Source organism: Cetorhinus maximus, unplaced genomic scaffold, assembly GCF_964194155.1.
Source record: "Cetorhinus maximus unplaced genomic scaffold, sCetMax3.hap1.1 HAP1_SCAFFOLD_572, whole genome shotgun sequence".
Lineage (NCBI taxonomy): Eukaryota > Metazoa > Chordata > Chondrichthyes > Lamniformes > Cetorhinidae > Cetorhinus > Cetorhinus maximus.
This window is the reverse complement of record NW_027596514.1, coordinates 165,001-191,921: the sequence shown is the minus strand read 5'-3', so window position 1 is coordinate 191,921 and position 26,921 is coordinate 165,001. Positions and strand designations below refer to the sequence as shown.

The 26,921-nt window shown below is 48.3% G+C and overlaps 2 protein-coding genes across 2 annotated transcripts in view; one reads left to right on the top strand and one right to left on the bottom strand.

The window, feature by feature from the left end:
* Positions 1-3,069: 3,069 nt before the first annotated feature.
* LOC144674163 (sperm acrosome membrane-associated protein 4-like) lies at positions 3,070-13,712 on the top strand. Its single transcript, XM_078535651.1, has 3 exons — positions 3,070-3,258; positions 11,443-11,547; positions 11,974-13,712. The coding sequence occupies exons 1-3, from the start codon at positions 3,210-3,212 to the stop codon at positions 12,171-12,173; spliced, it is 354 nt and encodes a 117-aa protein (XP_078391777.1). The 5' UTR covers positions 3,070-3,209; the 3' UTR covers positions 12,174-13,712.
* Positions 13,713-24,724: 11,012 nt separating this feature from the next.
* Positions 24,725-26,921, bottom strand: part of LOC144674162 (uncharacterized) — a 2,760-nt gene continuing 563 nt past the window's right edge. The window contains exon 1 of the mRNA XM_078535650.1: positions 24,725-26,921. This exon is cut by the window's right edge and continues 563 nt beyond it. Coding sequence (XP_078391776.1) covers positions 24,725-26,921 — 2,197 coding nt within the window.

The window sequence follows — 26,921 nt, the reverse complement described above, 5'->3', positions numbered from 1 at the left end:
GAGAGAGAGGGAGAGAAGGGGAGAGAGGGGGGAGAGAGAGAGGGGGGAGAGAGAGGGGGAGAGAGAGAGGAAGGAGAGAGAGAGGGAGAGAAGGGGAGAGAGAGGCAGGGGGGAGAGAGGGAGAGGCAGGAGAGAGAGGGGGAGAGAGAGAAAGGCAGTGGAGAGAGAGGGGGAGAGAGAGGGGGAGAGAAGGGGAGAGAGAGGTGGGAGAGAGGAAGGGACATGAGCGAGAGAGAGATATAGAGAGAGATAGAGAGAGAGAGAAAGAGAGAGAGAGAGAAGCTGCCCGGGGCAGTATAAGCACCTTGTGCACTATGGTAACAGACGAAACCTGTTTTACACAGAAGCTCAGTGAAAAGCAATGCTCCAGGACCTCGATTCTATACAAATCTCCATTGCTGACAAACCCTTTTTGCTTCTCACACGCTGATTCAAATTTGCTGCTGAAAGAGCTGTTGTATGGTCCACAGTGATCGTGGTGATGTCACTGGACACAGCTTCTGCCCGGCAGTCCCAGGTTCGAATCCCCCCCTCACCCGGGATGTAACGCTATACCGGAGAACCAATACACACCAAAAACAGGCTTGTTTACCTTCCCGCTCACCTCCGTGGAATCTCTCCGTTAATTGTCAGACTGGATTTTAACCCTCACTGCCCCCAATACTGAAGCTACCTGTCTCTGGGGAGTAACAGACGCAGGGGGACTTGGCATCAATCGCCTTGGCCAAAAATACAGACCTTACAACTCCCTGCACGCAGCTCTCTCAGGAACAGGCATTTCTGGGACTTTGAAGCTCAAGGTTCCTGGAATCTAAAGCAGCATCAATATCCCCAAACACCCTGCTGCGTTTGCCTACTGAACATTAATTCCTTGGTTGTGGCGGCCTGAGGGTGTGAAACACAGTTTATTGTTTGTATTCCCTGTTGGGGCTTTACATGGAGTTTACAGCACAGAAACAGGCCCTTTGGCCCACCTCATCTGTGTTGTTGTTTATGTTCCACACAAGCCTCCTCCCACCCTTCTTGGTCACACCATCAGGGTAACCTTCAGCTTCTTCCTTCCTCATGTGTTTATCAACTTCCTTGAACGTATCTATAACTGGAATCATTGAACTTTTACAGCACAGAAGGAGGCCATTCAGCATGTTGTCTCTGGGTCAGTTCTCTGCAACAGCAACTCAGCTAGTCCCATCCTTCATCTTTTCCCTGTAGCCCTGTTAAATCCTTTCTCTTCAGATCATTGTCCGGTTCCCTTTTGAAAACTGCAAGTGATCCTGTCTCCACCACAAGCTCAGGCAGTTCATTCCAGATCCAAAACACTTGTTGCATAAAGAGGTTTTTCCTCATGCCGCCTCTGGTCCTTTTTTTAATCACCTTCCGGTTCTCAACCTTCTGCCGATGGGAACAGTCCCTCCCCATTTACTCTGTCCAGATCCCTCATGATTTTGAACATGTCTAACAAATCTCCTCTCAATCTTCTCTTCTCTAAGGAGAACAGTCCCAGCTTTGCCAGTCTATCCACATAACTGAAGCCCCTCATCCTAGGGACCATTCTTGTAAATCTTTTCCGCACCCTTTCTAAAGCCTTCACATCCTTCCCATTGAGGCTGAACCAGTGTTTTATGAAGGTTCATAATGTACTTGCTTTTGTACCCTGTGCCCCTATTTATAAAACCCGGGATTCAGTATAATTTATTAACCGCTTTCTCAATCTGCCCTGTGACCTTCAATGATTTAGGCACATCTACACCCAGGTCCCTCTGCTCCTGCATTTCCTTTAGAATTGTAGCCTTTATTTTATGTCACCTCTCCTTGCTTTTCTGGCTAAAATGTTTCACTTCACACTTCTCTACATTAAGTTGCATTGGCCACGTGTCTGCCCATTCCACCAGCCTGTCTATATCCCTTTAAAGTCTATCACTATCCGCCACCCCGCCACCCCATTTCACAATACGTTCAAGTCTTGTATCATCTTCAAGTTTTAAACCCAAGTAAACCCAGGTCTAGGTCATTAATTTAAATCAAGAAAAGCAGCAGCCCCTCTGTATACCATCCCCCAATCAGAAATAAGTAAAGCTTTCTGTAATTCACATTTTGAATAGGCTTGAATTAAATAATTAAACTTGCGTCATGCAATTCTAGCTATGCTAAGGACTAATGATTCTAAATGTCACATGATTCGAAATAAAATGTCAACTGGCAATACTATTTTTCACTTAAAAAGCATAGTTTTACTGATATTTGAGGACTCAATCATTAATGCATAGTAAACAATGTAATGGCAGGTTTATCATGATATGGCCAACATATTTTCTCACAGCTCCAGCACCGCAACATTTGGCACGACATGCCTAAGAGCACGAGAGGAGCCCGAGCAGAAAGCGCTGGAGGTGCTCAGCTAGTCAGGTGGTAATTGTGGAGAGAGTTAGCGTTTCAGGTTGATGGCGTTGCACTACAACTGGGGGTAACGAGGTGTCAGCTGTGGCTCAGTTCATAGCACCCTGGCCTTTGAGTCAGAAGGTTGTGGGTTCATGTCCCACTCCTGGAAAAAAAAAAGTCAAGAACTGTGAATGTACTCGAAAGAGTTACAACTGGGGGTGGGGTGGTGGGGGAACTTAAGAGATGGAACAGGTTTTGAACAAGGGCAGAGGCAGGGAAACTGTGGTGGTGGTTGGGGAAGACAGGCGGGAGAGTTAAAATCATATTCGGGTTGAGGAGATGGGCATGAGCCAGGTAGGGAGGCTCTACTGTCAACGCGCTGAGTTCTGTCAGCGGCTTCAGTGAAGCCTGTGTGTCCAACAGCCCCGGGTGGAATGGGAAAGGGTGCGAAATGCCTGTGTCTGTTGGGGTGTAGTTGTGCTAAAATTGAACATCTGCACTTTTAATGAAAACCATTAGTAAATTTGGCGTTTGGCCCTGGCTCTGCTTTTGAATCAGTCCCATGCTGAAGAGATGTCCTGGAACTACCGTGATGCATGGGCAGAAGGGAGGAGAGGAGGGGTTGCGATGATTAAGGGTTAACTCCCTCCCCTTCGTCAGAGGTCTGCATAAAAGGCAAGTTTGCTGACACCCAGCATTCACTGTGAACCCTGCTCTGAAGAGGAGACTGTGACATACACACAACAGCTGGCCTGATCCTAAACTTTCAAACAAAACAAATCCTTCATCCGAAAGGTTTTTTTTTGTTGTTCTTCGAGTTGGTTGAGAAAATGAAGCTCCTGTTTTTAGCGACATTCCTGGCTTCTTTCATCGTTCCAGGTGAGGCTGTGTTTCTGTTTTAAATAATTAAAACCTTAAGGCTTTGCCTTTGAGACTGCTTTTATGCCTCCTTCACATAGGGTGATTGTTTTTTAAAAGGTAATCCCTCCCAACTTAACTTGTTTCATGATCGCCCAGATTTTTAGTTAAAAAAAAAAGAACAAAACGAATTATTCTCGGTAAAAGTGTGAAACCCGTTTGGTTCAGCGAGAGCGTTTCTTTAAAGAAAGTTGCTGCTTGATAACTGTCGCAGGGAGTTGAAGGAATAATAATGAGGACTTTGCGCAGAACTCAAATTAGAAAGTTAGAGGCGATTGCTGGGCTGCTGAAGACCAGGGGAATCACAACAACCTTAAAAAAAATGTAATCAAACTCACCGCAATACAAGACTGACACTGAGGAGCCGCTGGTTTCTCTCTGATGAGCCATCGTGTGTTTTTTATTAAATGAAGTTTTCTTTTGTAACTTACTGGAGGGGCAGCCCTGTTAAATCTATTTCTGGCTCACAGGCACCACTCAGCAAAGTGTTTGACTGTTGCACTTTTGACTGCCTGGGCTTAAATAAGATTGCATTTTTATTAGAAGGGAATCGCTGAGCATTTAACTTCACGTTTCAAAACATCCCGTTCACCTCCTCCTTATTTTGAAGTTGCAATTGCAAAAATCGTCTCTCTCTCTCTCTCGAACTGTTACTCAAAACACTATTTCCTTTTCACCATCATGCAAACCTTTTCCCCCCCTGCACCCTCTCAATAAGACAGTGCTCGCAAATTTTGCATCAAAAGCTCTGTGTGGTTTTATTTACATATTTCTCTCCACGCCTTCCCTCCCCTCCCCTCCCTCATTTTACCATAAGTAAAGTTTTGGAGATGCTTTTTGGAAAATGTTACCTTGGGTTGAAGGCAGGGCACGGACCATGAACACAGAATACCCTGTGTAACCAAAAAGGCTGACAGCAGCTGGATGGCTGTTTCGAGCTAAGGCAAGCCCTGTCTTTGAGAATATGCCCCTTGGTTATAGCCTGTGTCTCTCTCTCTCGCTCTGTCTGTGTGTGTCCCACCTTGCCTGGTAACGCTAGCAGCTTGACTAAAGGTGACTTTTGCTTGACTTTCCTCTCAAAACAGAAGCAGGACAGGCTTTCTATCCTTTGGGACCAGCCTTTATCTCTGGAGTCCTCTCCTTCCCTGGAGAGCCGGTGGAGCTGGAATATCCACGACAGGAGGGACCAGTTGATGCCCCTGGGGTGGGTTCCTGTTTCCGGCCAGCGCTGAATGTTTTGCAGCCTCGTTTCAGATGGGAAGTTGTGGACATTGTGACTCAGTGGCCCTGCTGCCAATTCACAAGGGGCTGTGGGCTTGATTCCTGCTCCAAAGCCTCAGCTTCTAAATTTGGCCTTGGCACTCTCAGTGCCAGTTAATGAACAAGCAATGTGCTGTGTTCCTGAGGAGGCATTACACTGAGACCCTATGTGCTCTCTCAGGGCCTCTCTTCACCATGGCAAAGGAAAGGCAGGAGGGTTGCGTCCGGTGCCCTGGCCAGTAGTCACCCCTCAGGCGTTACAGAGTGCCAGCGTAGACATCTCTGTGCTATTTGGGGCATCCCATTGGCTGCAAAGCCCTTGGGAAGCTGTGAGGTGTGCTATATAAATTCAAATCAGTCTTTCAGTCTGCTGCTTCTGTGGGTTTTAGAGTCATGGGGAGGAAGAGGGCCATCAAACTAGCCAGTCATTGCTGCCTGAGTCTGCTGGACGCAGATTCTGTAGTCGCTTTCCAAATGGAATTGAGTTTGTTTTATTCTTTTATGGGATGCGGGCGTCGCTGGCTGGGCCCAGCGTTTATTGCGCATCCCTAATTGCCCTTGAGAAGGTGGTGGTGGTCCACCATCTTGAACGTCTGCATCCCCTGTGATGTAGATACGCCCGCAGTGCTGTTGGGGAGGGAGTTCCAGGGTGTTGGCCCATTGGGTGTGGTATCAGAGCAGGTTGTGTTACCGGGACATGAGATCAGAGGCTGGTGCTACTTACCTGGGGGCCTGAGTTCCCATCCCCACCCAAATCCCAGTTAATTAAATAAATCAGAATTGAAAAGTTAGCCTCGGTAATGGTGGCCGAATCATATTGTTCTAAGAACTATTAGAGAAAGACACCTCGGGTGTCCTTACCCAACCTGTGACTCCAGGTCCAAATGTGGGTGACCTTTAACTGCCCAGCTGAACGGCCTGGCAAGTCACTCAGTGTATCTGGGAGTGCGCCTGACCACTGGCATCTCCTGGGCATCGATGCCCCAAGTTAGAGTGGCGCGTGCTCTGTAGTTAACGTTGCTCCCATGCAGTGGCTGCTATTGTCCCATCAGATGGGCCTTGGCGGGTTTCTACAGTGCAACCGGGACATGGTCCACACTGCAGGCGCCCGCTGCAAATGCACGGACAGAATGGCAGGACTGTTATGGTGCAGAAGGAGGCCATTCGGCCCATCGTGTCCGCACTGGCTCGCTGAGCTTTTTAACCTAGCGCCAATCTCCTGCCTTCCATTCCCACCCCCCCGTAACCCTGCACATTGTTCCTATTTAAATAATCATCCAGCGGCCCTCAGGAACACCTCAATTGGACCTGCCTGCCCCACCACACACCTCCAGGCAGCGCGTTCCACACCCCAACCACTCGCTGCCTGACAAAGCTTTTTCCCCACCTCGCATCTACTTTGTGGGGGAGAAAATGGAACGGACTGGGGGGGGTGCTCTTTTCACTAGAGGCCTTTTAGGATCATGAAAGAGGGTGGGGACTTGCGCTGGTGGGTGAGTCGGAATCAGAGGCCATTAGATACAAGATAGTCACTGGTAAATCCAATGGTGGGTTCAGAAATAGGAATAGGAATCTGGGTGGCGTCCTTTCAGACCTGAAACCTGTAGCCCACCCTGTGTGACACCTCTGGTGTGTCCACTCCTCTCCCAGTGGGTGGCAGGGGTGGGGTGAGGAGTTGGTGGGGTGGGGGGAAGGTGTGGCCCTTTGTGAGATCATCTAAACTGACAGAGCCTCCTTTCTCTCAAGGGAGCCTTTGTTTTGGGGTGAGTCATTTAACATTCTCCCCACTCCCTGCTGAGCTAAAGGAGCTAATGGGGCGGGGAAGGAAGCCAGTTCTGCTCGGACGTGGGAGAGGTCGGGTTGGGGGGGGTCGGGGAAGGTCGTGGGTGGGGTGGGCTGTCACGGGTGAACAAAGGAACACAATCTCTCGATGAAAGGCGCAAGTTAACAGCTAACTGCTGGATTCCTGAGTTGTGACACCTCACAGAGCATTATAACCACCGGCACAAGCCAAGAATTGAAACGATTATTTTCCACCCCTTGACCAACAAAGGATTTCTCCCCCGCCAACATTTTGCACTAAATTCACCCCTTCTTGTTATTAAAGGGGCTCCCCTTTCCAGACTTCAGTGGGGGCCAAGTTGTACAAAAATCAGTCAATTCGTTCCTTTTCTCACAGGAACCACCAACTTTCAATAGGGAACAAAACTAGCCACTCGAAACCAGTCATTCTACCATCGAGTGCAATGAATTTCAATTAACCTCCCCAGACATGTTTCTGGACTCCCTGTGTGACAATAATTTGAATTGGATGCAATGGGGCTATAACTGACAGCAGAAATAACACCGCCCACCTATATCTGCATCAAAATCTCTAGGTGACCAAGGGCAGTGCAGACAAACACAGAAGTTAATGTTGCTGCTGAATATTCGCTGCCCCTCCCTAATGTCATGAGAAATAGGAGCAGGAGTAGGCCATTCGGCCCCTCGAGTCTGCTCTGCCCTGCAATAAGATCATGGCTGATCTGCCTGTGGCCTTAACTCCACTTTCCTGCAGGTCAAAAACCTGTCGAACCCAGCCCCCGCTGCTTGCCAGGGAAGACAATTCCCTCTCGGAGACCCCTTATTTTCTTAAACTGTGTTTAAACTTTTAAACTGTGCCCCCTAGTTCTAGATTTCCCCCTCCCTCCACGAGGGAAATGTATCAGATCCCCTCTGGATCTTATATGGTGCATTCTCCATGGCAACACCTCCATCAATCAGAGTCCACTTGCCACCCAATTAGCACTCTCTCTTCTCGTGCAGTATAAATTGTTGTTCCCTTTACAATTGGTGTGCTTGTAAATCTGTCCTGATGAGTGCAGGGCAAAAAGCTTCAACAACTCGTCTCTTTTCTCTGCAATACTCAAGTTTTGGTCCAATAGGATCAGCTCATTCTTCTAAACTCCAATGAGTACAGGCACAACCTTTCCTCATCTTCACCCCAGGAATCAACCTAATGAACCTCCTCCAAAATGCCTCCCATGGAAGTCAACCCCTCCCTAACTAAAGAGACAAACACTTTACACAGTGCTCCTGGTATGGGATGCCCCCTGTACACTTGTAACAAGACTCCCCTACTTTTACATTCCAACCCCCTTCCAGTAAAGGCCAATCTTCTCACTAATAGCATTGCTCCCTCTGTTTCCCCCATTCAAATACATTGAGAGTCATGAAGTTCCTGTACATATCTCATAGACACAGATTAAACTTGCCAAGAAAGGTAAGGGTTTGTTCATTCCTGTCTAATAATCCGTTTAATGGCATGATACACCTTTAATCACTGCAGAACAATCTCAGGCGCTTTATTTTTTTTTACAAGTGGAGAGTCTCATTCCTTCAGATTTCATTGTTTGAGGTTTAAAAATAATCAACATTTTTTTTTTTGTCACTTTTTCCTTCTGCCTCTTTCATCTCCTCCCTCTCCAAATCCAACCTTTCTTTCCCTCACTGAATGTTGTTCTCCGTACCTGATTTAAAATTGAACTCCGTGTTCTAACTGACGCTGATAGTTATGAACGGGGAATGCACTGCCTGAACCGATGCGAGGAGCAGAATCAGTGATAACTTTCAACCTGATTTGGATAAACGCTTGATGGGGGAAGGGATTGACGGGGCTATGGGGAAAGAGCAGGGGAGTGGGACTCATTGGATAACTCTACCAAAGAGCTGGCACAGGCACAGTGGGCCGAATGGCCTTTGGTTCTGTATTGTTGCATCATTCTGGGTGAGCAGATGCAGAGTCTGAATCGGGAAGCGTCCGCCAGTCTGGCTGGGAAAAGCACAATTGCTTGCCCTGGGTTCTGTGAATAGGGCACAGTGTTTATTGCACAGCTTGCCTGACCAGCAACACCCATCGCGCAACATTTCTTGCCAAGAAGCTCCCAATAGCAATTTTCCATCCCACAGTTAACCAGACAGTGAACTTGCATTTTTACAAAGTATTAAATAGAATTGTTGGCATTTTAATTTTTAATCCTGTTCAGCTCTAACCCTGTCCGCGGTGGGGAGGTGGTGCCATAGTGGTATTGTTGCTAGACCAGAGACCCAGGGTAAAACTCTGTGGACCTGGGTTCAAAGCCCACCAGGGTTTGAAATTTGAATTCAATAAGGGTCTGGAATTAAAATCCATTGTTGTGAAAACTCATCCGGTTCACTCATGACCCCTTTAGGGAAGGAAATCTGCCATATTTACCCAGGTCTACACGTGACTCCAGACCCACAGCCATGTAGTTGACTGTTAACTGGCCAGGCAAGGCCACTCCTTGCTGCAGAGCAATTGGGGAAGGGCCTAGCCCAGTCAGTAATAAATAGAATAAAATGGTTATTGAGCTTTCCCCTTCAATGCATCAAGTTGAACCACTCTTACAGTGAGTTCCACTCCCTGGGTAAAGAGGCTTTGCCTGAATCCCCTGATGTATTCATTACCAGTGAGGGTGTGTTACAGGTCACTTCTATGCTGTGCCAACCAGCACTTGTGCACAGTACAGGCTCCAATGTTCTGTGCACCACATGGTTGACCAGGAATCTCTCCCGCTGACCAGAAATCCCTCCCACTGACCAAGAATCCCTCCCGCTGACCAGGAATCCCTCCCGCTGACCAGTAAGCCCTCCCGCTGACCAGGAATCCCTCCCGCCGACCAGGAATCCCTCCTGCTGACCAGGAATCCCTCCCGCTGACCAGGAATCCCTCCCGCTGACCAGGAATCTCTGCCGCTGACCAGGAATCCCTCCTGCTGACCAGGACTCCCTCCCGCTGACCAGGAATCTCTGCCGCTGACCAGGAATCCCTCCTGCCGACCAGGAATCCCTCCCGCTGACCAGGAATCTCTCCCGCTGACCAGAAATCCCTCCCACTGACCAAGAATCCCTCCCGCTGACCAGTAAGCCCTCCCGCTGACCAGGAATCCCTCCCGCCGACCAGGAATCCCTCCTGCTGACCAGGAATCCCTCCCGTTGACCAGGAATCCCTCCCGCTGACCAGGAATCTCTGCCGCTGACCAGGAATCCCTCCTGCTGACCAGGAATCCCTCCCGCCGACCAGGAATCCCTCCCGCTGACCAGGAATCCCTCTCCCTGACCAGGAATCCCTCCCGCTGACCAGGAATCCCTCCCGCTGACCAGGAATCCCTCTCAACAACCAGGAATCCCTCCCGCTGACTAGCAATCCCTCTCACCGACCAGGAATCCCTCCCGCTGACCAGGAATCCCTCCTGCTGACCAGGAATCCCTCCCACTGACCAGGAATATCTCCCGCTGACCAGGAATCCCTCCCACTGACCAGGAATCCCTCTCACCAACCAGGAATCCCTCCCGCTGACCGGGAATCCCTCTCACCGACCAGGAATCCCTCCCGCTGACCAGGAATCCCTCCCGGTGACCAGGAATCCCTCCCACTGACCAGGAATCCCTCCCGCTGACCAGGAATCCCTCCCGCTGACCAGGAATTCCTCCCAGTGACCAGGAATCCCTCCCGCTGACCAGGAATCCCTCCCGCTGACCAGGAATCTCTCTCACTGACCAGGAATCCCTCCCACTGACCAGGAATCCCTCCCGCTGACCAGGAATCCCTCCCGCTGACGAGGAATCTCTCTCACTGACCAGGAATCCCTCCCACTGACCAGGAATCCCTCTCACTGACCAGGAATCCCTCTCACTGACCAGGAATCCCTCCCGCTGACCAGGAATCTCTCTCTCTGACCAGGAATCCCTCCCAATGACCAGGAGTCCCTCCCGCTGACCAGGAATCCCTCCCGCTGACCAGGAATCCCTCCCGCTGACCAGGAATCCCTCCCGGTGACCAGGAATTCCTCCCAGTGACCAGGAATCCCTCCCGCTGACCAGGAATCCCTCCCGCTGACCAGGAATCTCTCTCACTGACCAGGAATCCCTCCCACTGACCAGGAATCCCTCCCGCTGACCAGGAATCCCTCCCGCTGACGAGGAATCTCTCTCACTGACCAGGAATCCCTCCCACTGACCAGGAATCCCTCTCACTGACCAGGAATCCCTCTCACTGACCAGGAATCCCTTCCGCTGACCAGGAATCTCTCTCTCTGACCAGGAATCCCTCCCAATGACCAGGAATCCCTCCCGCTGACCAGGAATCCCTCCCGCTGACCAGGAATCCCTCCCGCTGACCAGGAATCCCTTCCGCTGACCAGGAATCCCTCTCACTCATACCACCTGCCATTGACAAGCATTGGAAGGATTTGCAGGTTGACAATCAGCCTGTCTTTTTTGACATTGCTGCTCCAGTGCCCAGTTAGGCCCACATTTCAGAAGGCGCTTAATTTATTTTTACAACAAGCGACAACAATCCCCTTTTACTAATGCTTTTAATTCAGGATTCATGAGTTGAGTGTTTTAAGTCCCACCAGCTGCTGTTGAACCCATGTCCTCAGGCCCCCAGCTGTAGGCTCTGGATTCCCAGTCCAGTGACATGACCACCATGTCCTCGAAGTCCAGGAGTGGGACTTGAACCCGGAGCTTCTGTGCCACAGTGACCTCCCAGGTTTCTGAGTCACTATCTTATATTTATGGCTGTGCGTTGTGCCCTTCCCCTCGAGTGGAAGGGTCTCTCTCTATCCAACGTTGTCATAAATGTACAGGGCTCGATTTGTTCACCCCCTCAGCTCTCTCCCCTCCAGGAGAACGTGAAGAAGCTCATTCATTATCCTTTCCCGGTCAGTATATAGCGCCTTTCATGGACCAATCACTCAATGTATGGAATGTGGTAACTGCAAGGCGCATAGCAAGATCCCACACACACACACACACAAAAAATTGCTGCTGACAATGTTTTTTTCCTTCTCTCTCTCTCTCTCGTGTCACCCAATGGGACAGCAACTGGCTTGAAGTGTTTCCAATGCGGCATAAGCACTTCCATCTGCCTCTTCAAAGCCACATGTGACGCCGATGAGCAGTGCTTCTCCAGGAACAGTACTGCACGTAAGTTATTTCTCTCTCTCTCTCTCTCCCTCCCTCCTGTTTGCTTCATGTCACCGTGGGCCGGGATTAACCGGGGCCACTTTGGAAATTCTCACTGTGTTTTTCCGCGTTGCTGGAATATTCAGCGCTGGGCAGTTGCGAACGGTCCTTAAACTGAGCGGGTTGGCCCGGACTGTACAGCCCTGGTTAGAAGGAGCTTTACCAGAGGGTTGGCTGGATCGGAACGATGTATTGAAGAGTAACGTGAATGTTAATTAAAAAAGACACTGTCCAGGAAGCATGGGGAAGGATAGATTTATTCCCTCTCCTGTGTGAGTCCGCCACCCAGGCCTTTATTTATTTGATTTTGTTTTGTTTTTTGCTGTTCTTGCCCGTTGCCGTTCTGTTGCTTGCTTGACGCTCCACCTTCCCTTCCCTTCTCTCCAGTGGGATTCACAGTCTTCTCGTCGGGATGCACATCCACTGACAAGTGCGGGAAAGAGTTTGCGGACAGCCTGGCTGGAGTGACCTACAAGATGACCACCACCTGCTGCAATTACGATTACTGCAATGGGGCTGCCGCTGTCAAGCTCTCGCTGGTGACAGGCTCCATCGTGGCTTTAGCCTGGCTCACAAGCTACCTGTAGACCCTGCCCTGACCCCGCACCCATTCCTGTAGACCCTGCCCTGACCCCGCACCCATTCCTGTAGACCCTGCCCTGACCCTGCACCCATTCCTGTAGACCCTGCCCTGACCCTGCACCCATTCCTGTAGACCCTGCCCTGACCCTGCACCCATTCCTGTAGACCCTGCCCTGACCCTGCACCCATTCCTGTAGACCCTGCCCTGACCCTGCACCCATTCCTGTAGACCTCTCCCTGACCCTACACCCATTCCTCATGGTGAACTGTATTTAATGCTATCACTGTGCAATCCCTTCTTTTCCTCCCTCGATTTGAGGCTGTAGTTGAAGTGTGCAAAGTAAGCTGAGCAGAAGCAACCTGGACTTGGAGAACTATTAACTAAAGGACGTGGCTGGTGTGTGTTTCGCTAGTTCCTTAATTGCCTGTCGGCATCTTGGTTTTTATAAATTCTCTTGTTTTTAAACTTAATTTGGAAAAAAATGTAGCGAGCTCCCTTTTAATAAAAATCACATTTTTGTGAAAAACGGTTTCAGCTTAAACCCCCCTCCGCCCGCCTGGTTTGTAAAACAAAAACATTTCTTGCTTTTAAAGTTGTAAAAGAAAATGATTAAGACCCCGGTTGACAAACCAAGAGGACGTTTTGGCTAAGCCCTCGCTGTTCTCCGCGATGTTAGGAGCGCTGTGTACAGATGACACAAAAGCCCATATTCTGTCCCCTAGGAGAGAGATGCCCTTTAACAAATGCAATTAAAATACTTTAGGTACTTTCAAAAGAAATGATTTTAAGCCCCTGATGCTGTCTTTTCCTAAGATAGCGCTATCTTTAAAAAGAAAAAAATTGTGGACTGTTTGTGGGCAGTACGCAATATAGCCCCTTTTGGAACAGAAGCAGGCCATTCGGTCCATCAAACATCTGCTATCAACGGCAGAGATTTAAAGATTCCCTGACACCACCCCCCCTTATGGCTTGAACTCGCAGCATTGTGGCTTGCTCTCCTCTCTCCTTCAAAAGGCTGCCCTGTGGAACTAAAAGCAGAGCCTTGCACTTGCCTTTATTTTTATGCCCTGACCCTTTGTCGGCCAAGGGGTTTTACATGGGGAGGCTCCAAAAGGGTGGGGAGGGCCGTTTTCAAACAAGCAGACACAGGGCAGGACTTTACAGCCCTGTCTGGGGGAGTGGGGGAGGGGGGCGGGAGCTCAAAGTCCCGGCGACTTTGGCAGGGGCTGTAAAATCCCATCCACGGACGCGCGTGTCCCCTGAATGACTCGCTGCTTTAGCGTTTCTTCGTCTTTGTTTTTTTTTCCCCGCCCGCGATATTTTGCTGATACGAACATGTTAGGATTAAAAAAATGGTCATTTTTAAAAACAGTTCAGTATAATGTGCGTTGTTGGGGATGTCTCACACCAGGAGGTCACAATCTGAGTTACGTTGTAAATGGTTCCTCACGGCAGCAGCAGTCTCTATCACGCTGACGTGGTTAATTTTTTTGTTGTGTAAAAATAAATGATAAACGACGCTATTAAAAGATTCCCAAACTAAGTCCGGTTTATTTTTCTGCAAGTTAGATGTTTGCTGTGCTGATCAGAAAGAGAAAAGAACGCTCGATTATTACATGCTGGGTCTGGTGGAGCAGGGGCGCAGAGCTGTGACCTTCCCTGCCCAGCAATGTCCACCCTCTTTCCCCTCCCCTCCCTCCACCCCACCGCCCAACCCTCCCAAAATCTCATTCCCCCCCACCCCTCCCGAATTCCCAGCCCACTTTTCCTTTAAAGGTCTCACAGTGCCTCGTTTCAAGGAAGCGCCAAGGGAGTTCCCCCTGGGACTGACACGCGGTGGCTCTTACCGTCACCTTGCCGCTGGTGGGATCTTGCTGTGCGCAAGACCACCGCACTGCACGACGGCTGCTACATAAGCACAAGCTGTTGTTGGGGCGGCGGACGGAGTTGAGATACAGGTCGACTGTCATGGAACTGAATGGCAGGATGGGCGCCGGGGGCCAAGTAGGCGACCACCAGTTTGCCGATGATACCAAGCCAAGGCGGGAAAGGAAGCTGTGTGGAGGATACAGAGAGGCTGGGACAAAGAGACATGGACAGGATAGGATGAGCTGGCAACAAGCTGGAATACAATGCAGGGACGTGTGAAGCTATTCACTTTGGTCGGAAGAACAGAAAAGGATACTTTTTAAAAGGTGTGAAAGTGAGTCTTGATGTTCAGAGACTTGGCTGTGCTGGTACAGGGAACACAGAAAGTTAACATGCAGGTGCAGCAATTGGGAAGGCAAGTGGCATGTTGGCCTTTATTGCAAGGGGATGGAGTACAAGAATAAAGAAGTCTTATTACAGTTGTACAGGGTTTTGGGGAGACCACATCTGGAATACTGTGCACAGCTCTGGTCTCCACATTTAAGAAAGGATAGACTTACATTGGGGTCGGTACAGTGAAGGTTCACTAGATTGGTCCCTGAGATGAGGGGGTTGTCCGATGATGAGAGGCTGAGTAAATTGGGTTTATATCTGGAGTTTAGAAGAATGAGAGACGATCTCATTGAAACACACAAGATTCTGAAGGGGTTTGACGGGGTGGACGCTGAGAGATTGTTTCCCCTGGTCGGGGGAATCTAAAACACAGGGGCTCAGTCTCAGGATAAGGGGCCGATCGTTTAGGGCTGAGATGAGGGGAAATGACTTCACTCAAAGGGTTTGGGAATCTTTGGAATTCTCCACCCCAGAGGGTTGTAGATGCTCCATCGGTGAATATATTTAAGGCCGGGGATGGACAGAATATTGGTCTCAGAGAATTAAGGGATATGGGGAGTGGGCAGGAAAGTGGAGTGGGAGCCCAAAATCAGCCATGATCGTATTGAACAGCAGAGCAGGCTCGATGGGCTGAATGGCCTACTCCCTGCTCCTATTATCACAGAATGTTATGGCACAGAAGGAGCCCATTCGGCCCATCATGTCTGCACCAGCTCTGAATGAGCAGCTTCACTCAGTGCCATTTCCCTGCCTTTTCCCCGTACCCCTGCACATCGTTTCTATTCAAATAATCCCCCAATGTCCACTTGAATGCCTCGATTGAACCTGCCTCCATCACACTTCCAGGCAGTGCATTCCAGACCCGAACCACTCTCTGTGTGAAACAGTTTTTTCTCATGTCACATTTGCCTCTTTTGCAAATCACTTTAAACCTGTGCCCTCTCGTTCTCGATCCTATTACTTGTGGGAACAGTTTCTCGTTATCTATTCAGCCCTCTCACGATTTTGAACACCTCTATCAAGTCTCCTCTCAGCCTTCTCCTCTCCAAGGAGAACAGTCCCAACCTCTCCAATGTATCCTCTTAACTGAAGTTTCTCATCCCTGGAACCATTCTTGGAAACCTCTTCTGCACTCTCTCCAAGGTGTTCACATCCTTCCTATAATGTGGCAGCCAGAACTGTACACAATGCTCCAGCTGAGGTCTAACCAGTGTCTTATATAAATTCAGCATAACCTCCCTGCTCTTGAACTCTATGCCCCTATTAATAAAGCCCAGGATACTATTTGCTTTATTAACTGCTCTCTCCACCTGTCCTGCTACCTTCAATGATCTATGCACATATACACCCAGGTCCCTCTGCTCCTGCACCCCCTTAGAATTGTACCCCTTATGCTCTTAACTGACCTTCCACTCCTGTATTTTTGGCTGGTGATGATCAGGACACTAACATTCTGACCCCACATGCTGACAAGCCGTCACTCTCCACCTTCAGGGTAGCAGAAGATCCCAGGCCGGACATCTGGACCTGCAAGTATAATTTGGCCCTTGTTGGTCTGGGCTATCAGCCTCCTCTTTCAGTTTCTGACTGTCGTTATCAATTTCCTGGCAGAGGTGGGAATTCTTGGGTTTGAGCCACAGAGAAGGCTGTGCAAGGGTGCAAAGGAGGGCACTTAGTGCTCACATCAACCACAACCTCCCAAATAAAACTGTTGAGCTGAGAAAAAGGGGTCTTTGCAGGGGTGGGGAGGCGATGTGTTGAACAAAGCTGGTTGCATGGAATCGCTTTCTGTCAAATGGCCCACCCGATTCGCCATTCCAGGGACTTCAATGAAAGGTTAAAAGAACAATTCAGATTTATTAATATGTAATATTATACAAAGGCAGATTAAAAGATCCAAAGGTCATCGCAGAATTTCACCAATCACATCTGTCGTCCAGCATAATAAGTCATTTGTGTCCTCTCAATCGGAATTCTTTCACTGGGATTGAAAACCACACATACCATCACCACTGGAACATACGTGGGGCTAAGTAGTGGAATGACATGAACTGAATCAGCTTTTGCAGGTATTCCCTGGCACGGGAACCTTCTGTCAATCAAAATCCAAACAAAAATAAACATGATAGTATATAATATTCACCAGCAGTGGCACCTAACACTGGTAATGTTCAGGAAATGTCAACACTATCATAGTAAGATGTAATTTACAGACTTCCTTCATAAGCCTCACCAGCCAGGAGCATTGTAAACTTCAGAATACATTGTCTGCTGAAAAGAGACATGCTGTTAAAGCCTTTTTTCAGGACAGACACAAGAATACCAAATTTCAAAGGAAGAAACAATTTATCCTGCATGAGAAAAGGTTGGCGAGTGGACTCTGGCCGAGGCATTGCCAAACATAATTCACCAGGGAACAGATAGCCCTAAACTTTCGTTTAAATTCAAAAAGGCAAGTTGACTCTGATTGGTCAAGGTGTTGCCATGGGGAATACACCAGGGAAAAGTTAGCCCCAAGCTTTTTAACTGAAAAATATGCAATGTCTGGACATGTTCCTTTTGCCTGCAGAGGGCTTGGCCCTGCATGTCAGTGTATGTAGCTTCTGACTAGCATAAGTGAGCTATGTTATGGGCCCCACCGATCATGTTAAAATTGGTCGTGAGTGTAATTCCTGGCACGCTCGGGATTGTTCAGTAAGTGCTGTATGATGCTGTCTCCTTTTCAGCAACACTCAAGTCCTGTACTACCAAGCGATTATTTGAATACATTATGTGTTGCTTTTGACCATTTGGTTCAATATTGCAACAACAACTTATTTATATAGCATTTATATGGCATCTTTAATGTGATGGTGTCATCAAGAAATCGGTGTTGAGCCCACCTGCACTTGGCCAGCTCACCCTGTGATAATTGAATGATGGCCATTCCTTTAATTGGCTTCAGGCGAGTCTGCTTCCCCTGATGGAGGGGAAGTCCCACCTCAGAGGGCAGGCACCCAGAGCGTTGGCCACTACAGGGCTGGAGTCTGGACTTCCAGGTACCCTCCGGAGTCTCACCAAAGTCAGGCTGGCAGCCCCCGGAGAGAGGGCTGTGGGGGTGCGGGGTGCTGGGGTTGGACAGGGAAGGTGGGGAGGGGAAATGCCAGGGAGGTGAATTACTCTTCAGGAGGGGGTTTCTGATGGGCTCAGGGTGCCTGACCAGAACTTAGGGAGCTAGGTAGAAAATTAGCACGCAGGACCTCGAATGTAGTAAACTCCGGATTGCTCCCAGTGCCACGTGTCAGTGAGTGCAGAAATAGGAGGTTAAGGCAGATGAATGTGTGGCTGGAAAGATGGTGCAGGAGGGAGGGCTTTAGATTCCTGGGACACTGGGACTGACTCTGGGGGAGATGACACCTGTACAAGCTGGATGGGTTGTAGAGCTGGGACTGAGTTCCTTGTGGGGCATTTTGCTAGTGCTGTTGGGAGGGCTTTAAGTTAACTCAGCAGGGGTGTGGGAACCAAGAAAAAAATATTAGCGAGGAATACCAGGGTGCACAAAGTACTGGGAGGGACAGATAGTATTAGTATAGAGAATAGTAAGTTAATAGGTAAAATTGGGATAAGGGAGAAAGTAACAAAATCTAAATCAGGGTTACTGTGCATGCATGTGATTGCACAGAGTGTAGTAAATAAGATTGGAGAGTTACAGGCCATGTGGAAATATGATGTTGTGGTGATAACAGAGACCGGGCTCAAGGAAGGGCAGAACTGGGTGTTAAATATTCCCGGGTACAAGGCGTTCAGAAGAGATAGGAAAGGAAGGAAAGGAGGAGGGGTGGCAGTATTGGTTAAGGAGAGCATTGCAGTGCTGGAGAAAGAGGATGTCCCAGAGGGCTTGAGGACAGAATCAATTTGCCTAGAGCTAAGGAGCAAAAAGGGTGCAATCACATTGCTCGGTGTAGTCTATTGACCACCAACTAGTGAGAAGGACGTAGAAGAACAAATCTGCAGGGAAATTACAGAGAGATGCAGGCATTATAGAGTAGTTATAATGGGAAACTTTAATTACCCGAATGTAGACTGGGACAGTGGTAGTGTAAAGGGCGGAGAGGGGCAAAAGTTCCTAGATTGTGTTCAGGGGAACTTTCTACAGCAGTATGTGTCCAAGCCAACAAGAAAAGATGCACTTTGGACCTGGTTCTTGGAAATGAGGTGGGCCAAGTAGATCAAGTTTCAGTGGGGGAACATTTAGGAGATAGTGATCATTACATTGTACGTTTTAGGATGATGATAGAAAAGGACGATAGGCAATCCAGAGTAAAAATAATTAACTGGACAAGAGCCAACTTCAATGGGGCAAGAACGGAGCTGGGCCAGATAAACTGGAACGAAAAATTGGTGGGAAAAACTGTAGCTGAACAATGGGCTACCTTCAAAAAAGAATTGGTTTGGGCACAGTCAAAGTATATTCCATACTTTGAGAAAGGTAGGACAAACAAATCCAGAGCTCCCTGGATGAAAAAGGAGATTGTAATTAAGATAAAGAAGAATTGCGTTTATGACAGGTGTCAGGTAGAAAATACAATTGAGAACCAAGAGGAATACAGAAGGTTCAGAGGGAAGGTGAAAAAACATATTAGAGAAACAAAGAGGGATTATGAGATTAGACTGGCAGCCAAAATAAAGGGGAATCCCAAAGTATTCTATAGGTATATAAATAGTAAAAGGGTGGTAAAAGGAGGGGTAGGGTCGATTAGGGACGAAAAGCGAATTTACACATGGATGAAGGGATCATGGCTGAGGTATTAAATGAAGACTTTGCATCCGTCTTTACGAAGGAGGTAGATGCTACCCAGGCCATGGTGACAGACGAGGAAACTCTGACATTAGAAGGGTTCAAAATTGATAACTAGGAATAGACTGTCGGTACTTAAAGTTGACAAGGCACCAGGACTAGATGAGATGCATCCAAGGATAATGAAGGAAGTGAGAGTAGAAATTGCAGGGGCACTGGCCACAATCTTTCAGTCTTCCCTAGACTCAGGGGACTAGAGAATTGTAAACATTACACCCTTGTTCAGTAAAGGTTGTAAGGATAAGCCCAGCAATTACAGACCAGCCAGTTTAACTTCAGTGGTGGGCAATATTCTAGAAACAATTATTCAGGATAGAATTAGTGGAAAAAACATGGGTTGATAAGGAAGAGCCAGCATGGATTTCTAAAGGGGAAATCGTGTTTAACTAACTTGCTGGTGTTTTTTGAAGAGGTAACAGAGAAGGTCGATGAGGGTAATGCTGTTGATGTGGTGTACATGGATTTTTGACACAGTGCCACACAACAGACTTGTGAGAAAAGTATTGTTCATGGAATAAAAGGGACTGTAGTAATGTGGATACAAAATTGGCTGAAAAATAGGAAGCAGAGATTAATGGTCAACGGATGGTTTTTGGGCTGGAGGAAGGTTTGTAGTGGAGTTCCCCAGGGGTGGGTATTGGGATCCTTGCTTTTCCTGATCTATGTTAATGATCTAGATCTTGATGTGCAGGGGACAATTTCAAAGTTTGTGGATGATACGAAGCTTGGGAGTGTTGTAAACTGCGAGGAGGATGGTGTGGAACTTCAAGAGCACATAGACAAGTTGGTGGAGTGGGCAGATAGGTGGCAGATGAAGTTCAATGTGGAGAAGTGTGAGGTGGTGCATTTTGGTAGGAAGAACATGGACAGACAATATAAAACAAAGGGTGAAATTTTGAAGGGGGTGCAGGAGCAGAAAGACCTGGGTGTATATGTGCATAGATCATTGAAGGTGGCAGGACAGGTGGAGAGAGCAGTTAATAAAGCAAATAGTATCCTGGGCTTTATTAATAGGGGCATAGAGTAAAGAGCAGGGAGGTTATGCTGAATTTATATAAGACACTGGTTAGACCTCAGCTGGAGCATTGTGTACAGTTCTGGGCACCACATTATAGGAAGTATGTGAACACATTGGAGAGAGTACAGAAGAGGTTTACAAGAATGGTCCCAGGGATGAGAAACTTCAGCTATGAGGATAGACTGGAGAGGTTGGGACTGTTCTCCTTGGAGAGGAGAAGGCTAAGAGGAGATTTGATAGAGATGTTCAAAGTCATGAGGGGGCTGGACAGAGTAGACAGGGAGAAGCTGTTCCTGCTTGTTAAAGGATCAAGACTGAGACAGCACAGATTTAAAGTGATTTACAAAAGAAGCATGTGTGATGTGAGAAAAAACTTCTTCACACAGTGAGCGGGTCGAGTCTGGAATGCACTGTTTGGTAGTGTGGTGGAGGCAGGTTCAATCGAGGCATTCAAGAGGGCATGAGATGATTATTTGAACAGAAACAATGTGCAGAGGTATGGGGAAAAGGCAGGGAAATGGCACGAGGTCATAATGCTCATTTGGAGAGTTAGTGCAGACATGGCCTCCTTCTGTGCCATTAAGATTCTGTGATTCTGTGAAAACAGATAGGAATAATAGTTAATTGGGATAGAGAAGCTGTTCAGAAAGATTGAACAGATCTGGGTTCCTTTGTCTAGAAAAGTGAACTCTGAGGGGTGACCAAATAGATTTCTTTGTGAATGGGGTAGATGGAGAAGTATCAAGAAGGTTTAATACTGTCTATAATGTTATTGGAAATGATTTTAAATAGAGTTTAGTGGTGTCTGTGCCTATGCGTGGGTGTCTTAATTGGATTAGAGCCAGCTGAGCTAGAGGCTTTGATGTGTAGATGGGAAGTAGGTTTGAAATGATAACTAGATAAACATAGGGAAATAGGAGGTGAGGTGTAAAGGGGGCAATTTGTATTTTTAAATAGACTATTCAAAAGAGCAGGTGAAATATTACACCTAACCAGGTGAAGCTCAGAAACAATGTGTTTATTTTTTAAAAAGCTTACTAGTGAAGTGGGTATTATGAAAGGGTTTTAAGGTTAGAAGATTTAAAGTTTAAAAAAGACCTCGTGATACCATGAGAATTTGCATTCAAAGAGGAAAATATGTATAAAGGAGAGAAAGCTGTTGGTAAAAGGAGGAGGGATTCTAAGAAAAAGCCCCTAGCCTGTAAGCCTCAAGCTGCAGTCTGCAAGGACCCAGAGCTGAAAGAAACTCATTTTGAATGCGACTGCCCAGGATGTGCTTTGCCAGGGGTCTGTTTAAATCTGTGTGTTTTACTGTTGCCTTACTGGAAGGTCTAACTGAGAGTCAGATTAATTAGGGGATTTTTGTAGATATTATAGAAGCAATATTGTAGACATATGTATGTGTTTATAATCTTTATTGTATTAATAAATGTTTAATTTAGTTTTATAAATACCCTCTTGAGACTTGGTGGTCTTATTATTACTAAATTCAAAGCCTGCATCTTGAAACATTCAAATTGCAAAAATGGGTAATGACAGTTGTTTCAAGTTTCCCTCCGGGATTTTAAAAACTCAGCCTGTACCATCGGCTGTGTCATAATAGAAATATAAGAAAGTAATAAGTCCAACAGAGAATCTAGGAGAAACTACTTTACCCAGACATGGTGGGAATGTGAAACTTGCTCCCACAGGGAGTGGTTCAATGGAAATAACCAATTTAGTTTTAAAAGGGAGTGAGATAAACACATCAGGGAGGCACAGGCCAGAATCTTACATTGATTTGGCAGCCGGGTGCACACTCGAACTGCACTCATGTGAAGCTGCACAAAATGACGCTGGGTGAGCGTCCTGACATTATCGCCAGTATTATTCACAGAAGAAGACACTAATTTTTTTTTTATTCATTCATGGGATGTGGGCTTCGCTGGCTGGGCCCAGCATTTATTGCCCATCCCTAATTGCCCTTGAGAAGGTGGTGGTGAGCTGCCTTCTTGAACCGCTGCAGTCCATGTGGTGTAGGTACACCCACAGTGCTGTTAGGGAGGAAGCTCCAGGATTTTGACCCAGCGACAGTGAAGGAACGGCGATATATTTCCAAGTCAGGGTGGTGAGTGACTTGGCGGGGAACTTCCAGGTGGTGGTGTTCCCATCTATCTGCTGCCCTTGTCCTTCTAGATTGTAGTGGTTGTGGGTTTGGAAGGTGCTGTCTAAGGAGCCTTGGTGAATTCCTGCAGTGCATCTTGTAGATGGTACACACACTGCTGCTACTGTGCGTCGGTGGTGGAGGGAATGAATGTTTGTGGATAGGGTGCCAATCAAGCGGGGCTGCTTTGTCCTGGACGATGTCTAGCTTCCCAGAAATGCTCCCCAGAAATGTTAGGGAACCAAGGGTCCAGTGAGAAGGAGGAATTGAAGGAAATTAGTATTGCTGAAAAAATAATGCTGGAGAAATTAATGGGACTGAAAGCTGATAAATCCCCAGAGCCTGATAATCTACATCCCAGAGTACTAAAGGAGGTGGTCATGGAAATGGTGGTTTTCATCTTCCAAAATTCTGTAGATCCTGGAACAGTCCCGACAGATTGGAGGGTGGCAAATGTAACCCCACCATTTAAAAAAGGATGGAGAGAGTAAACAGTGAATTACAGACCGGTTAGCCTAACATCAGTAATAGGGAAGATCTTAAGAGTCTATTATAAAGGATGTGATAACAGGACACTTAGAAAATATCAACAGGATTAGACAAAGTCAGCATGGATTTATGAAAGGGAAATCATGTTTGATAAACCTACTGGAGTTTTTTGAGAATGTAACTAGCAGAATAGATAAGGGAGCACCAGTGGATGTGGTGTATTTGGATTTTCAGGCAGCTTTTGATAAAGTCCCACATAAGAGGTTAGTGTGAAAAATTAAAGCACATGGGATTGAGGGTAATATATTGGCATAGATTGAGGATTGGTTAGCAGACAAGAAACAGACAGTAGGAATAAATGTGTCTTTTTTGGAATGGCAGGCGGTGACCAATGGGATACCGCAGGGATCAGTGTTTGGGCCCCAGCTATTCACAATATATATCAATGATTTGGATGTGGGGACAAAATGTAATATTTCCAAGTTTGCTGACGACACAAAACTTGGTGGGGATGTGAGTGGTGAGGAGGATGTTAAGAGGCTTCAAGGCGATTTAGACAAGTTGAGTGAGTGGGCAAATACATGGCAGATGCAGTATAACGTGGACAAGTGTGAAGTGATCCACTTAGGTAGGAAAAACAGAATGGCAGAGTATTATTTAAATGGTGATAGATTGGGAAATGTTAATGTGCAAAGGGACCTGAGTGTCCTTGTTCACCAATCACTGAAAGCAAGCATGCAGGCGCAGCAAGCAGTTAAGAAGGCAGATGGTATGTTGGCCTTCATTGCAAGAGGAGTTGAGTATAGGAGCAAAGATATCTTACTGCAGCTGTACAGGGCCTTGGTGAGACCACACCTGGAGTATTGTGTGCAGTTTTGGTTTCCTTACCTAAGAAAGGATATACTTGCCATAGAGGGAGTGCAGAGTTCAGGTTCACCAGACTGATTCCTGGGATGACAGGATTGTCGTTTGAGGAGAGATTGGGCCGACTAGACCTGTTTTCACTGGAGTTTAGAAGAATGAGAGGGGATCTCATTGAACTGTATAAAATTCTGACAGGGATGGACAGACTGGATGCAGGGATGATGTTTCCTCTGGCTGGGAGGGTCTAGAACAAGGGGTCACAGTCTCAGGATACGGGGTAGGCCATTTAGGGCTGAGATGAGGAGAAACTTCTTCACTCAGAGGGTGGTGAACCTGTGGAATTCTCTACCACAGAAGCTGTGGAGGCCAAGTCACTGAATATATTTAAGAAGGAAATAGATAGATTCCTGGACTCTAAAGGCATCAAAGGATCTGTGGCGAGAGCAGGAGTACGGTGTTGAGATGGAGGATCAGCCATGATTATATTGAATGGTGGAGCAGGCTCGAAGGGCCGAATGGCCTACTCCTGCTCCTGTTTTCTACGTGTCTATGTTTCTAAAAGATGTTTGCAGAGCAGGTGTGATTGCTGTCTGAAAGCAAAAATGAGAGAAAAACTGAAATGGGCAAAGAAGATGGAATGAAATGGGGGCAGAAACTCTGGACTGAAATTGTTGAACTCAATGCTGAGTCCCTGGGGGCAGTAAAAAACCTACTCAAAAGATGAGGTGGAAAGCATTGAGCGGGGTTCAGTGGGGTAGCTCACCACCACCTTCTCAAGGACAATTATGGATGAAGAATAAATACTGACTTTACTCATGATGTGCACAGCCCATGAATGAAAAAAAACAACACATACTCACTTAAAGAGGAGTGTTAATGTGTTCAGGTACAATACAACATCGGGACAAGAAAGTAAACTAAGGAAGGGGAGCTACTCGGAGTTTATGATATAACAACGTCTCCAATCTGATCGCCTTTGTCCGGAGAGTCCGTGTTCTTCAAAGCATCCCTTAAACGTGCCCAGAATAACTCCTGTTTCTCCATCTCCTCCGGCCATTCAATGTAGGTCTTGCTCTTCAGGAGTTTCCGGAGCTTGTGATAAGCGGAGAGTTGGTAGTTTGGGATGTCCTCCAGGAATATCAGGATCAGGACATCCTTCTGGTCATAGAACAGTCTGAGGCTGGCCAACTGAATCTCCAGAGAGCACCATTCGCTCCTCAGGTACTGGCTGCTGATCACGCACAGGGTCTTTCGGCTGCTGTAGATCGCCTTCTCAATGTTCCTGAAGATGTCCAGGCCCAGCTCAAAGTCCCGGCTGTGCTGACAGATATGGAAGTGTTCGGGTCCTTGCTCTTCCAGGTGAGGCAAGAGTTGGTTTACAACCCACTCCTCGTCGCTGGAGCTGTAAGACACAAAGGCGTCGTACTTGCACCCTTGGCGTCGCTTGTCCGCCTGTCTGCTGCCCAGCCAGGCTCTCTGCATGTACCACAGGTAGCGGCAGTATATGTTGGCCTTGGTGTACAGGAGTGGCAGTACCATGACAAACAGGGTCATCAGGGAGGTGGCCATAAAGCAGTACTGGCTGAAGTCGATGTTGCAGGGTGAGGTGTCAAAGTTCACGAACCTCCCCCTCTTGTGGCTGCAGTGGTAGCTGGATAGAAAGGGGATCTGAACACGAGGGTCTTCAACCGACCAGTTGTGGAACCAGGCGTTGGTGCAGGAGCAGGACAGGGGGTTGTTGTCAAGGGACAGGCACTGCAGTGAGTCCAGGTTGTCCAGCAGCTCCTGGCTGAGGTTCTTCAGGTGGTTGCGGTCCAGGTTGATGAACTTGAGGTGGGGCAGGCCCTGGAAGAGGCTCAGTGGGATGTCATCCAGCTCGACACTGGTGAGGAAAAGGATTTCCAAGCTCTTCAAGGGCCGAAATAAACGGGGGAAGTCCAAGGCCTCCAGCTTGGCGTAGCTGATGTGGAGCTCCCGCAGGTTTGGAAGGAGCTGAAACGTTGCATCGGCAAATTGGATGGTCCCTCCGTAGCCGAGCACCAGCTTCTCCAGGTTGCGTAGGCCCTTGAAGTAGGCGTTAGGCAGGAGGCCGAGGCGGTGGAAGCCCTGGTCTTGGAGGGCCAGGAAGCGAAGCTGCCTGAGTGTGGCGAAGGGTGACTGGGGGGCTCTCCTGGACGATGACCAGGAGGATAGCTCGTTCTGGCTGATGTCCAGGTGCACCAGGCTCCCCAGACCGGCGAAGGCCCCAAGAGGCAGCTCCTTCAGGCAGTTGCCCCACAGGTGCAGCACCTTGAGGCTCACCAGGCCGGAGAAGCTGCCCCTCTCGATGTGGCTGATCCGGTTTTGTGCCAGGAACAGCTTTACCAGCTGGCTGAGGTTTTGAAAGGCCGACCTTTGGATGACCCGGATGCTGTTCCACCCCAGGCTCAGGCCCCTGAGGTTGCGCAGGTACCTGAAGGGGGCCATGTCCAGGTCGGTCACCTTGTTTGCCTCGAAGTGCAGCTGCTGCAGGTCCTCCAGGCCGTAGAAGACGGAGACGTCCGCCTCTCTGAGCCGGTTTGCGGACACGTCCAGGTACTCCAGGGCCTGGAGCCGGGAGAAGGCGAAAGGCTCCAGGTGCAGCTTCTTGCTCAGGTTGATCTGCAAGTGCTTGAGACGGTTGCTATGCATCCAGGTGGCGTTGGAAAGCTTGGCGATGCTGCAGTTCACCAGCCTCAGCCTGACCAGGGCCTCGAAATGTTCAAACTCGCCACCGTCCAGGGGCCCCAGGGCGTTCCAGGACAGGTCCAGCGAGGTGGGCCGGGCGCACCTGCTCAGGGCCCGGACTCCCTGTGAGGTCAGCCCCGCCGCCTTGGCCACCAGCTGCTGAAGGCCCCCGAGGCCCCTCAGGAAGCGGCACGAGTCTGTCAGCTGCGGCCTGGCGAAGGCGCTGCTGTTAGACACCCGCAGGGCCCGGAGGGAGCGCAGGCCGAGCTCGGAGAGGTTGAGCCGGAGGCCGTCAAGGGTCAGGGAGGTTAGGTTGGGCATCCCGAGGAAGGCCCCGGGGTCGATGTCAGCGATGGGGCTGTAGGAGAGGTTCAGCTCACTCAGAGACTGAAGGGAGGCGTTCTGGAGGCTGAGGCGGGCGATGGAGTTGCCG